Source organism: Mchenga conophoros, linkage group LG6 (assembly GCF_057382185.1).
Source record: "Mchenga conophoros isolate Kocher_MC1m ecotype Shallow Benthic linkage group LG6, M_conophoros_male_GT1.1, whole genome shotgun sequence".
In the NCBI taxonomy this organism is placed as follows: domain Eukaryota; kingdom Metazoa; phylum Chordata; class Actinopteri; order Cichliformes; family Cichlidae; genus Mchenga; species Mchenga conophoros.
Genome location: NC_140531.1, coordinates 26,155,172 through 26,169,273, shown reverse-complemented (window position 1 = coordinate 26,169,273; position 14,102 = coordinate 26,155,172). Strand labels below are relative to the sequence as shown.

Below are 14,102 nucleotides of genomic sequence, written 5' to 3'. Positions count from 1 at the left end.
ACTATACAGTTCAACCCACCACATCAAGCCCCCAGGGATATAGCAGGGCCTGGTAATGATGGCCTACGTATGTTTCAAATAAAGTGGCAGCTTGAGTTTTAATGTCTCAGACGGCTGCTTAGAGCCTGTGCAGCATACACCCTGGAGTCTGTAATCCACTGCAATATCCATGGGAAACATGTGACCAGTAAAGTCCTCACAAATTGGGGGAATTGACAGGGGACAAGCTGATCAAAGCAAACTATTGATGGACTGATTGATCATGTCGATTTTTCACTGGCAGATTGGAGCCCTGTGATGGCGAGCTTGTGCAGTTGCATGTCTTATGCAGCTCTGGTTATTCAATTGGTGGTCTGTGCCATTTGACAGACTTCTGTGATCAATGTTCTTTGTAAATGTTAAGGCCGATACGGTTGATGGCGCCATCTTATTGGCATGATCTAGCTCAGCCCAGATGGTGCTGTGCGCACATTAACCTCACGGTGTGCGTGTGTGTATTGGTGCATGTAGGGAGGGCACAAACTCATCTTCTCACATTGGGGAAAACATGAGGCCACGTACTCAATCAGGAGGGATGACATGTCTGACTGTATTAAGGATTTAACCATTCTCCAGATCCACACTCCTTGTCTTCTGCTCATAATAAGTAAAAAATATTTTTTCAACTGCAGGCTTGATGATGAATCTGTTCACTCTTAACCTGAGGCACACCTGCTCTAGCCTTACATTATCAATTCTGTATTACCAAATAGCAACATGAGCACATGGCTAATTAACATAGCGTTACCTAATGCAAGAAGCTATTTCTGGACCTATATTTACACTCATGCTTGGACCAACACATAGGACATTTTTCATTAAGAGCTATCTTTATTTCACTCACAAACAGACCGTATACAAAAGATGGACATAACCACCACCCATTAGTTAACAAGGTCATATTGTGAAGCCTCAAGCTGAGCATTTTTACTGTTGCCATTTTGGCTTTTTAAAGCAAGTTTGGTGTGGATTGCCTAAGAGTTGTCCACAATATTATATGTGATACAACTGCCAGTTGCTAGGGAAAAATGTGTTATCCTTCCCTGGCTGGCAGTGGTTCCTGGCTCTCACTGGATTAAACTGGATGCAAAGAAGGTGCTGCACCAAAAACTTCCAAAGAGATTGCTTTGGTTGCTAGCAGATTGCCATAGTTGCTTGTAGTTTTTCATGCTTGTCTGTAAATATTGTGTACTAGTAGTACAACTTGGAAAAGTGCGACACAAATGGTAAATTGACTTCAAAATAGAATTGTTCCTTGGAACTACCAACGTGTTTTAAAATGTGCAACTTTTACTTTTAAGGCAAATTCTCTCCATCTCTGAATTGTGTTGCACTTTTCACTTTTTCTGATCTGATCTTTTGTACCTGGCTATAAACTTTTTAACATGAGAACTGAATCCACATTGGAGGCAGCCTCTAGTGGGACCTATAGGAACTGCATTCTTTGGCTTTGTTCTTCACCTGCAAATGTTGCCCTTTGTGTTGTATATGCTGCCTTCCAGATAGCTCGGAACACTGCAGGAAGAGCAGGAAAAACAGGATTTGTGTTGGTTCTTAGCAATGTAGAGCCATTCGGGTATCACTAGCAATACAGCATAATAATTGTTTATTTGCACTTAAAAACACTGCACAGGACATTTGTGGATAGAGCTTGGTCAGTGCTCTGTGCATAGCTTAGTTAACGAGTCATAAATACACAACAGTGGCAATATAAATGAAAGGTTTTGCAGTTTTACTACTGTTTACATCCAGTGCTGCCATCTTGGAATACTAACTCAGAGTTGCTGGGGTTGCTCTAGCTTTCCAAGTGGTAAAAGCTGAGGGAGTGTTCCAGATTAACATTAGAACTGGGATTCGGAAAGTTAGACTTCCAACTTATTCAAGAACACAGCAATAGAATATGCGAGCCAATAGGACATTTTTTTGTCATAGACATCTATATTCAAGCTTTTTTAATTATGTAATCAGCAGAGTCGTCCTCTATTGGCCATTATTCAAGTTTTTGACATTGTTAAGGCCATCTTTTATATACAGATCATGTTTTCACCATAAAACCTGGCTCTGTTTCCCTCACAGCTGTTTCGCTTAACTTTAACAATGCCTGTCTTATGGGCTCAAAATGTGGTCATAAATATTTTGTACTTGTAAAAAAGATTTGTGTGTGCGTAAAAAAGATTTGTATGTGTAAAAAAGATTTGTATGTGTAAAAAGAATTTGTGTGTGCGTAAAAAAGATTTGTATGTGTAAAAAAGATTTGTGTGTGCGTAAAAAAGATTTGTATGTGTAAAAAAGATTTGTATGTGTAAAAAAGATTTGTGTGTGCGTAAAAAAGATTTGTGTGTGTGCGTAAAAAAGATTTGTATGTGTAAAAAAGATTTGTGTGTGCGTAAAAAAGATTTGTATGTGTAAAAAAGATTTGTGTGTGTGCGTAAAAAAGATTTGTATGTGTAAAAAAGATTTGTGTGTGGACTTAGAAAAAAAAACCCTGCAAGTTACAAGTACGGATTTTTGACCCTATTTTTCTTCCCTTCATCTGATTGGTCAATGTCATGTCAATCACAAATGTAACAATCCAATCAGAGAACAGATGGGTTTGGCTGTCGGAGGGGCACTTTTTTGAACTGCAGGTCCTTGAAGGGTGATACCGTTTGAAGCTGGAGGATCGCTATATAAATATCCGATAGCAGCTAGGTCCCCTAACTTTCAGTAGCTGTTGAAAGGATAAAGTTGTGGTATGTCAGTGGTTAGAAATAACATTATTACTTTAGGATTAGTTTAACACAAAGTCAGGGCTGACCCAGGACCATTGCTGTGAGTCACAGTGCGCAGCATAAAAGTCCTTTCACATCGGATGCAGGATACGCTGCTAATGCTAACTAAAAGCAAAGGATCCAGAATTTGTTACGCTGGCTGCTGGGCTATGTGTGTTTTTGCAGCTGCTCTACCTGTACTAGATGCACCTGCTCCTTGTCTTTTCTATCTCTGACTTTATGTCCTCTACAAGAGTTTATTTTTTTTGCTAGTTCTTCAAATGTTCAATAAAAACATGTATGCTAATTCATAACGAAGAAAGCTTTGTAATGAAGACTGTCATTTCCAAAACACTGCCCGCCCCCACCCCGCAGTCCGCAGCGCTGTTGAAAAGGCTGTGGAAGTCCCTGTATTAAACACGTAGACCTGTGACATAAAAATCACCAAACTCGGACGACCACAGACTGTTTTCCTTCGTGGTGATGAAGGAAAACGCTGGGTTGGCATGTAAAAGGGCATTTATTCCCTTCAAAGACCTGCAGTTCAAAAAAAGCGCCCCTCGACAGCCAAACCCATCTGTTCTCTGATTGGATTGTTACATTTGTGATTGACATGACATTGACCAATCAGCTGAAGGGAAGAAAAATAGGGTCAAAAATCCGTACTTGTAACTTGCAGGGTTTTTTTTTTCTAAGTCCACACACAAATCTTTTTTACGCACACACAAATCTTTTTTACGCACACACAAATCTTTTTTACACATGCAAATCTTTTTTACGCACAGACAAATCTTTTTTACACACACAAATCTTTTTTACAAGTACAAAATATTTATGACCACATTTTGAGCCCATACTGTCTGAGAAACATAATGAGAGACAAAAGGGCAGAGGGGTGTATCGAAAATTTGTTGGTTTCAGAAACGTGTTTGACCCACGGAGCACACATTTGGGCTTTGTGTCTGCACGTGCCGTTTAATCACGTCTGCAGTAAATTACTGGATACAAGAAGTGCACTCATGGCAGTGTCTTGTGTTAGCGCCCATTGCCACTTATCCATGTTCTCTTTGTAATTGCTGTGTGTGCGCTGTAATGGGCACGCATGAGCACATAGATTCAAATGTCAGCTCGGATTTGTTGATGCTGTTTTGTTCTAATAGGCTGTGAGTAAATAATCCACTCTCGACACCCTGCGTTTAAATGTTATTAATTGGGGGGGGGGGGCTGTTAATGACGGCGGAGACGTTGCATGAAGGTCTGATTAGTCCACATGTCACAGCCGCTCCCGCTCAGTGTTGCCGGCTGGCTGCTCCCATCCATCGTGTTATTTCTGTTTATTTGCCGGTAGCACTTCTGGACATCCATTTTTAATGTGAGGGACGGTCAAAAAAAAAGAAAAAAGGAGGACTGGATCTTCTCCGTCTGCAGGAGCGCGTTAACTCACCTCACAGGTGTTGTGCACATGTTTGCGCGGAAGGGGCCCTCGTGCTGTTTGTTTTATGTTACAAGTATTTTATTTTTGTCAGTGAGAGTCGGCGCCGGCAATATGCGCCAGCTTAGATAAAAAGTAAATTGTGTATTATTAGGGGCACGCACTGCATGTAGTGTACTGTGCGGGTTGTGTGTATCTTCCTGTCCAGGGTGTTATGTGGAGGCATATTTGAATTGTTACCATGGAAACCGAGCTCTGCCGTTACACAGGAACCCGGATGATTCTGTGCGTCTCTCCGCTCTCTCTCCCTCTCCTGCTGCTGTCACACTTCTTGTGGGATTTTAAACATTTTTTTCATACTTTCTCTCCACTGCCCTCTCTGAGTGATTTCATCTGCTCATTTTCAGAAGTTCAGCCATTTTTATCCAACTTACTGTACACTATAGCTTTCACAAAACAAAAATAGACCCCAAAACATTTCATTAACCTCCTCCCCACCATTGGTCCTTCTTTTATCATCTCATGGTAATCATGTCTTCTTTTAATCTTCCCTTCTTCCACCTTCCACGCCTCCCTCCTTCACTCCCTCCTTTGGGTTTCTTATTGCTGTTCCTTCCTCCACCTCCATCTCTTTTGTGTATGTCTCTATTTATTCTCTCCTCTCGCCCCTCTCTTCTCTCTCCTCTTCTCTCTGCTGCCTTCCTCCCACTCGCTTCCTCCTCCTCCTCTCTCTCTCTAGGCTCTGGTGTCTTCATGGAGAATTCAGCTCGTTTACAATTAGCATGTGCACCTGCAATTAAGCCTGACAAACCTCTGGTAATTAGACCTTTTAGACAAACTGTTTGGTTTTTTTTCTTTGGTATGTGGCGATCACATCCAGGCGGTTCGGCCTCTTTCTTTTAGCGCAGATTTGCTGGTTTCTGTCAGACATCAGCAGTGCTCACAACTTCTCTCTCCCTCTTTTGGTTTTTTTGGACTTTTATGCTATGGGTGCTGACTGTATCAGCTCCGCAACACACAGGCTGCTTGATAAATAAAAGATTAGCAAAGGTGTTGTGTGAAGGAGGTAGAGAGACAAAGCTTTTTATTCTTACCCTTCATTTATCCCTCTCCTCAAGTGCTCCTTTGTGCTTAATTTAGAATAGAGGCATAAACATATACTCATTAGGATTCCTCATCTTTATCTGTGCAGAAAATATGCCCAAATTTGCACTCCCTGTTCACTTGTATGTGCGCGCACTCAGAAACCACAATTCTCACATCAGGCTATGACTAATTGTGTTTCTCCCTGCCTGTCACCTCCCTCTGCTTACATCTTTCACCCCGCCTCTGCCTTTTCTATCTCTCCCACTTTCTTTCCCTTCGCCCCTCTTCCTTCCATGCTCGTCTCCGCTCATCTTTGTACATGTGCTAATAGTAGCAGCGAATACCGGCAATAATACTGACTAACAGGTCTGCAGTTGACTTCAAAGATCAGCAAATGGGTCTCAGAGGGTTGAAGGGAGCGACCAAAAAGACAGGTTTGGAGGGCTAAGGAGAGAAAAGCAGTGGAAGCAGTGAGGGAGAGGGAGAGGGAGGGAGGGAGGGAGGGAGGGAGAGACACTCAGTGAGTGTCTAATGGTCACTTAGCCTGGCAGCAAGTCCATGAAGCTGTGAGGCTGTCAATCTGTCAAAATGCACCCAGTGCTATCATGACTCCCTTAAAACAGAGACGCACACACACTCACTTACACACACACAAACACACAAAACTCCCTCTCTTTCCTGCTCTGTCTTTGATGTGTGCCACAGGGTTCCTCCGAGGAAGTCACGGCACAGTTTAATGGATGTGGCGTTGTCACTTGATGCTCTATGAGAGCTCACAGCCCTCTCTCTCTCTGTGAGGTTTTATTTCCAGCTATATGGGTCACTTAGCTTGTTCTGCGGTTAAAGGGTCAAATTTTCTGTATTTTGATAGCCTGGCCAGAACTGGGCTTATTAGCCTTATCCTTAACATAAAGCAAAGAGCAAAGACATTATTACTGCTCTGGAGTCCAGTGGCAGCATGCTTTACACCACCGGATTCGGCACTTTACATTGTGCTTGGTGATTTAAGGCTTGAATGCAGCTGCTTGGCCATGGAAACCTAATCTATGAAAGTCTCTACACACAGTTCATCAGCAAATCTGAAGACCGCATGAAGTTTAGAGGTCTGTAGCGATTGACGGAGCAGAAAGCTCCGAGATTTTATGTGACCTACCACTTCATGGCTGAGTTTCTGTTGTTCCAAATCTGATCCACTTTGTTATAATAGCACTAACCGTGGACTCTGGAATATATATTGGTGAGGAAATTTAATGATTGGATTTGATGTACAGGTGGCATCCTTTCATGGTACCACGCTGGAAGTCACTGAGCTCCTGAGATCGACCCATTCTTTCACAAATGTTAGTAGAAACAGTCTGCATGCCTAGGTGCTAAATTTTATACACCCGTGGTCTTGGGAATAATTGGAACATCTGAATTCAGTGATTTGGATGGGTGAGTGAATACTTTTGGCAATATAGTGTATGTCCGGCAAGCGTAATGGCGAGTTACTGGCCCGTTTGAAAGGAAAGCTGTAGTGAGACTGAAAACAGATGTCGGCAAACTGAGGAGTGTATTTAGGAACACTCCTCAGTGCAAACTTTTGGGAAAAAATATTATGTTGGACACAATTTCAAGTCCTTAAGTTGTGAGGTGATTTGAATCCTAGCCCTGTTGCCAGGGGTTGTCCTTTCTCAAACAGCAGGACCTTGGCAACCCATGCCAAAACAGCTCAGGTATTTACAAGTTCAAATTTTTAAAGCGGCTGGATTTTATTTTGAACTGTGCAGTCACACAAACCATTAAAAATTGCCCCGTTTTTCCGATTTAGATTCATGTAATCTGTGTAGATTCACGCAAACAACAGCTGTGACACTTTGTAAACTAGTGTAAAATAAATTACTGAATTGTGCTCGCGGACCAAATTTGTTGTGGTTCCAGTCTTTGAAAGAGCTGCAAGGTCAGCCTTGAGCAGTACGTGTTGTTGGATGTGGTGGCAAAAGTCACAAGATCTTCAGCTTTGAGAGTTTTATCAGAGGTGGGACCAAGTCATTGTTTTGCAAGTCTCAAGTAAGTCTCAAGTCTTTATCCTCAAGTCTCAAGTCAAGTCTCAAGTAATGTCAGGCAAGTCAGAGTCGAGTCTCAAGTCACTGGTGTAAAAGTCCGAGTCAAGTCACAAGTCTGAAACTTTGAATTTCAAGTCCTTTCGAGTCTTTAAAAAAAAAAAAAATGAAAAAAGCATGTTGCAGTTATGCTAAATGTAAATATTAGACCATGTAATTTTAAAATCTGTGTTTTTCTCAACACATGACAAAATAGTGAACTTAGAAAATATACACAAATTGTGAAATTGCACCTCTTTAAAATGCAGCTCAATTAAACCTAGCTCCAAGAATAATTTTCACCGACAGTTCTGAGATAAGCTGCATGTTATTCTTGGATGCGGTTGTAGGACCAGCTTCAATATGCAAGATGTTGACTGTGAGATCCAGCTGCTTACAAGCTTAATAAAAGAGTGTCAAAAAGCTGACTCGCAGGCCAGAATCAACCTACAAAAGGGTCCAATCAAGCTCAGTGGATGGAATTGCAGCGATTTAGGCTACACCTTTTGGCTTTTTCCTGTATTTTGCATCAGGAAGCACTCGGTTGCAAGAAAAGATCACATCCCAAGAGCAAAATGATTTATTATTATCTGTGTTATTGTCAGTTTTACAGCGTCCTTTCTGCCATACCACCGAAGTAGGACGGCTAATTCGAGAAGCCGTGCCTACGCATTTTTGTTTTATGACAGTAATGTTTCTTTATAATTACAGCAAACCGACAGGTAAACTGAGTTATATTGTTGAAGTTTCTCTTATGTTTTTTCGCAAAGCTGAAAAAATGAGAACATGATGATGATAAACTTTGCAGGCTGTTCATGACCTGTTTTGCAAATTGATGTGTCATTGACTGTTTTTCTGAATGTACTGTGATCTGATATGTCCCAGCTCTTGACGTGGGCTGTGGTTACTGTCATTTTCTGCAGGTGGTCGTGTTTTGCATCATCACTGTTGTGTATTAATTAATTTATATTTCAGTTCATATTTAAAGTGTTAAACATCATTTTCAGATGTTTTGCATTTATCTTCTCTTTCTGTCTCTGTTCTCTTTGCCTCCAGGGACGGCATTTACACTCCTCCACAATGCTTGTCAGCCTCCACCGTTCTCACTCCCATCTTCAGGACAAGCAGTTGATCTCCCCCTCCTCCCCCCATCCTCCCTCCCCTCCTCCAGACCAGTCATCCTATCACCCTTATCCGTGCCCTCGGCTGACGCTGCCTTTCCTCTCTCTGTCCTTCTCTCTGCTCCTCCTCTCCATTGTCCTCTTGCCCGTCTGCGAGTCCCGCAGGGGCGGAGGTCCAGGAACTGGGCCTGGAGGTTCCCCAGGGGGACAAGGAGGCCAGAGGGGAGGCAGCAACCAGAGGGGTGTAGTTATCCCTCCGCATTACTCCCCCGGCTCTCCAGCACTTCCCCCCATCAGTCCCAAGTTGATCAACTCGCTCAGCATTGCTGTCATCCTGGTGGGCAACTCTAGTGAAGTAGCCTTGGGGGCTGGACTTGAGAAGGAGGACTTCCTCCACATCCCGTATCCTCCCAAAGTCGAGGTGGTCACCATGAACGAGACCGACCCCAAAAGTATCATCAATCGGATCTGCGCTCAAATGACAAGGAACCCACTGCAAGGCGTCGTGTTCGGTGACGACACAGATCAGGAGGCCATCGCTCAGATCCTGGACTTCATCTCTGCACAGACACACATCCCCATACTGGGCATCAGAGGAGGATCTGCCATGGTCATGGCTGCTAAGGTAGGAGAACTCGGCTGAGTGCATCAATGCTTTGATCCACAGTCCACTATAATCGGGAACAAATATTAAGGTGAAGGGAAAAGAGATATACCTCATCCTGCTGTAGAATAATGCCTCCTAGATACAATTTAGAGTAATGTACTTACGACTAATAATATAATTCCCGTGCAGGTTTCTAGATTAATCATATCAGCTGCAATAATTCCAGTCAAAATTCACTGAAAGAAAACAAATAGCTGAATCATTTTTTCTGAGATAATGAACTGGTTTTTTTTTTTATGAGTGTGAAGTCTATCAGTAGTATCATTTGTTAATTTGTCCTTGTACTTTTTATGTTGCATCAGCCCCTCGGTGCTCGGTGCTGCTTCTTATTCCAAACCAGCCTCTCGACTGATTGACTTTGCTGTTAATAGACCCCCCCCCCCCTGCCCTCCGAGCCTGACGTCACATCGGAGCTCCTGACAGCGAGTCGACTCAACGTTCAAAGGACTCACAGTGGAAAACAAAAGAATACATAATAAGTCAAAAAACCATCTCTGTGGGACTGAGATACACGAGATTTGGCACAAACTGGGCTGCACAAGTAGAATCCATAACCCCGAAATGGAAGAACAGCTTTGAAATGTAGCCTCAAAGATGTCATGTTAATAGCCTTTTAAGTTTCTCACAGAGGAATGGCGGGGTCCGTACAAGCGTGCAGGAGGAGTTTTTAAAAAATTTGTTTTTAGTTTTTTTTAAATTAACTTTTAGATGCATGCTCGCTGTGGGGCGTACAGTAGATTCAACATATTGTTTGTTACCAAGTGCAAAAGTTTCTGTTGACCTTGTTATAGTTTGGAAAAACAAATCTTACCTTCCAGCCACATATCTATTAGTGGAATAAGTTGAGTGTGTTTTTTAAAGTGTATTGAACATTTTTAAAAGTCCTGAAAGTTTTATCGCAGTACTGCATTATGTTAGAGGCTGGTGAGGACTTTAAGGAAATGACAGCAATTAAATCAGGGATTCGGGTCGGCTCGGAAAAGCTCCATTGCCCATAATTTTTCAAAACTCACATAAAAGTCAAACCACTGTATGCTCATACTGATTGAAAACCTCCGATGAAAAAGCTGCAAATATTATCATGCAATAAATAGCACATGCATTTTTCTCTACTGCATACTTGCAATTTTTCAGAGATGAAAATAATCATTAGAAAAAATTACAGATAGATTGCTTAAAACTGCTGCAGTTAAAGACTTCACATTAGCAGCTCTCGTGTGTATTGTGAAAATGTAAATTCTCCACCACCAACCTGAACAGTTGCTACACGGCAACGATCCGTTTTTTCACCCTGCCACCTAAATGTTGCGGCAGAAATAGAGATTCATCAGACCAGGCAATGTTTTTCAAATTTTCTGTAGACCAGTTTTGTGAGACTTTTAGATCAAGTGTCCCGTTCTTCTACTGCTGAAGCCCATCTGCATCATGCTCCAGTATTTTTTAAATTCAGTGCTCTTCTGCATACTTTGGTTGTAGTGAGGGTGTTTTTTGGATTACTGTTAAAAACAGTTTGCAGATCAGCAGCTTCTAAAATACACAGACCAGCCCGCCTGGCACCAGCAACCTTGCGACATCCAGATTCACTTAAATCCCTCTATTCTGATGCTCAGGTTGAGCTTCAGCAGCTCGGTTAGGCCAGGGGTTGCTGCCACGAATAGCAGCAAGACCCAGCACAGAACACAGCAGACATCAAAACCAACAGCAGATATTAAGTTAGACACAGCATGAAAACAAGAAGCTGGAGTGGAGGTGGGCTGCAAAGTAGCTTGCAGATATGCATCAACTGTAGGCAGGCTAAAGTGACTTAAAATACCACAACTTAAATAGCAATCCATTAGAACTGGGTAGTGATTGAGCCCGAGCTGAACTGAAATCGGCCTGTTATGGCTGTTTGTGGCTTGAATTTGTGCCTGCTTGAACTGATTCTGTGCTCGAATATGTTTATTATGGATCATAAAATCCCCCGAAACAGCAAGTGAGTTTAATATGATCTGGAAATCGCATCTTGTGCCTTGACTTGTTGCTTCAAAGAACATTTTCAATCAAGGATACCTCTCAATTTGAGTAAACAAAGAATCAAATGAATGCTCCAAATCAAAGAGAGCTGCTTTAATGTCCTTGCAAGAAGGAGCTCTCTCCAGTGAGAAACACTCAGAGCCTACGCAGCCTTTTCTTCCCCGCTTCTCTAAAAGACAGTTGCATGGACGTTGCGTAGAGAAAGAATGCAATGAAGAGATGATACTGAAGAGATGAAGACAGAGTGAACAGAATAAACAAGTGAGGGGGGGGGGGGCGGGGTGAAGGTTATGACATAACACAACGTGTGTGGGTGTGAAGGAGGAAGAGGAGTTTGCTTAACCTATAATTATCGCATTTTGCAGCTGACAGGGAGACAGAGGCCACAGGCTGAGAGTGACAGAGGCGAAAGGATTGATAAGAGTGTGAGAGTCATGTAAAAGCACTGCTGAGGAAATGCGATGCATGAGAGAGAAATGTGTGCATGTGTGTGGGTTAATGCATTTGATGCTGAACACAGTTTTTCAGGAAATCTCAGTAGTTTCTCATTCTCAGTGATTACCGCTCACTTGGCTCGTTCTCCTTAAACCTTTATTCTTCTTCTGCTTGTTGTCAGTCACACACACACACGAGGGGGTGAATGCAGTGGATACGGTTGGCACGGCAACCACTTGCTTACACATTTCCCTCTACGTACTGTATAAAAGCAATTAGTGTGAGATAGAGGAAAGCAATGATTATTTCTGAGTCTGACAAAAGCAGAGCTGAAAGAGAAAAGGTCATGGCTGCTAAGGATGTGGCGGTGGGTGAGGTTTTGAATTGAAAGATGAAAAGATTAACGCTAAAAAAAAACGAGGTTAAAAATGCAGAGAGGATCCAAAACAGGCCAGCGAGACTAAGAGGAAAAGTGATTTGCCTTTCAGTGGCGTAAGTTCAAATTTTTAAAGCGGCTGGATTTTATTTTAAACTGTGCAGTCACACAAACCATTAAAAATTGCCCCGTTTTTCCGATTTAGATTCATGTAATCTGTGTAGATTCACGCAAACAACAGCTGTGACACTTTGCAAACTAGTGTAAAATAAATTACTGAATTGTTGCGGTTCCAGTCTTTGAAAGAGCTGCGTGTTGTTGGATGTGGTGGCAAAAGTCACAAGATCTTCAGCTTTGAGAGTTTTATACTTAAATTTTGTTTTCATTCAGTGGTTAGTTAGCTTTAGGCGGACAAAAAAAGATTTGCTGAGAGCAAGAAGCCAAAACTTTGTGGTTATGTTTAGTTGAAGCTGGTGGAAAATATTTTATCTTCCAGTTTACCTGTGTGATGAGTTCCTTCAGGGAATAATCTCAGGAATGCAAGTGCAAAATCATGCTTGAAGCAGTTTTATAAAGATATATTTTGGAGGTTTTATCCCTCATGGGTATAAATGGAATGGTACTTATATAGCGCCTTTCTACTCAATTCAGCACTCCAAGCACTTTCTACTGCAGGTCTCACTGACCCAGTCTCTCACACACACACACACACACACACACCACACACACACACACACACACACACACACACACACACACACACACACACACACACACACCCTTTTTATCTTTCTTACATTCACACACACAAACTCGCACTCATGGATGTAACTCGGGGTTCGGTATCTTGCTCAAAGATTATTGGGCATGTGGCCGGAGAATCAGGGATCAGCCCGATTGGTATTTAAACCACTCTAACACCTGAGTCACTGGAAAGACGACAGGAAGCTGGGAGGAAGAAGTAGTAAAAAGCCTCTCTTGGAAATCAGTTAAAAATGATGTTGTCACTCCTGCACAGTAACAAATAGCTTTATGAGCTGTCATAAGACTGGGGTGAACATTTTGGTTTTCTAATAATTTCTACTGCAGGAGGCAAATAAATTTTGCATTTGATATAAGTTTTCATCAGTAAACTGGGATTACTGTGTTGTAAATATTCCAAACCACTGACATTAATGTCTCCTTTAACAGTGGTGTGCTACTGCCACATCAGGGTTTTTTTTAGATTTTGGTCAGTTCCTTAACATAAAAATTCAAGTAGCACCACTCTGACCTGAGGTTTTATAGTTTGAGGAGAGGACCAGCCTGGAAAACCTTACATATATGGCAAAAGTAATGGAGCCATATATACACCTAAAGGACTCGTGACTTTTATGTACTATGCACCTCAGCACTCCACGACAACACTCTTTAACTTTACTGATAGTTGATCGTGGATTGTCTAAGAAGAAATAGATTTTAGAGACTGATTTGTTGCTGTGGTGCCATCCAACTACCAAACCAGTGACCTCTCAAAACCGACGCCGTTCTTTCGTAAATGTTTATAAATGCAGGATATACGGCTTGGTGCATGATTTTATACAATTGTGGCAAAGCATGGAGATGAAAACCCGATCAGTTCAGCTTTTAATGACCCAGTGTCTCTCCCAACTTGGCACAACAGACTGGTGACCTTCACCATCACAGTGTGCATTTATTTCTGTGAACTTATTTATGTCTCTTTTTAAACCAAACCCTGACTTTCTCCTAAACCTAATCAGCTAGTCAGTGAGGTAAATCGAAACAAATGTGAGTGAAATCGAAACACCTCTGCAACCCCTCCTCTTCTTGTACTGGCTTTGCTGCTCGTTCAAAAAAGGAGCTCTTAACAGTTCACATGTGTGAACTGTTGAAGACCTCTGACTTAGTTTAGAGCAGCTGGCAATAGATACAGGAAGTCCAAAAGACCAAACTAGAAACACAACAAGTTGCAGAAACATGTGTGTCAGAGTATTTTTGTTTTTAAAGGTTTTATTATTCATATAATAATCAACTAAGAGTGTTTATATTTCTCTTCTGTACTCAACCAGCTGTATATTTTAATTGCTGGCTCCCTACTT

At 41.9% G+C, this 14,102-nt stretch overlaps 1 protein-coding gene across 5 annotated transcripts in view; it reads left to right on the top strand.

Moving 5' to 3' along the window:
• Positions 1-14,102, top strand: part of grin2bb (glutamate receptor, ionotropic, N-methyl D-aspartate 2B, genome duplicate b) — a 151,338-nt gene that overhangs the window by 22,805 nt on the left and 114,431 nt on the right. For all 5 annotated transcript variants that reach the window (XM_085277079.1, XM_085277082.1, XM_085277076.1 and 2 more), the window contains one exon: positions 8,445-9,134. In XM_085277079.1, the coding sequence (XP_085133205.1) occupies positions 8,445-9,134 (690 nt within the window). The remainder of the gene's footprint in view (positions 1-8,444; positions 9,135-14,102) is intronic.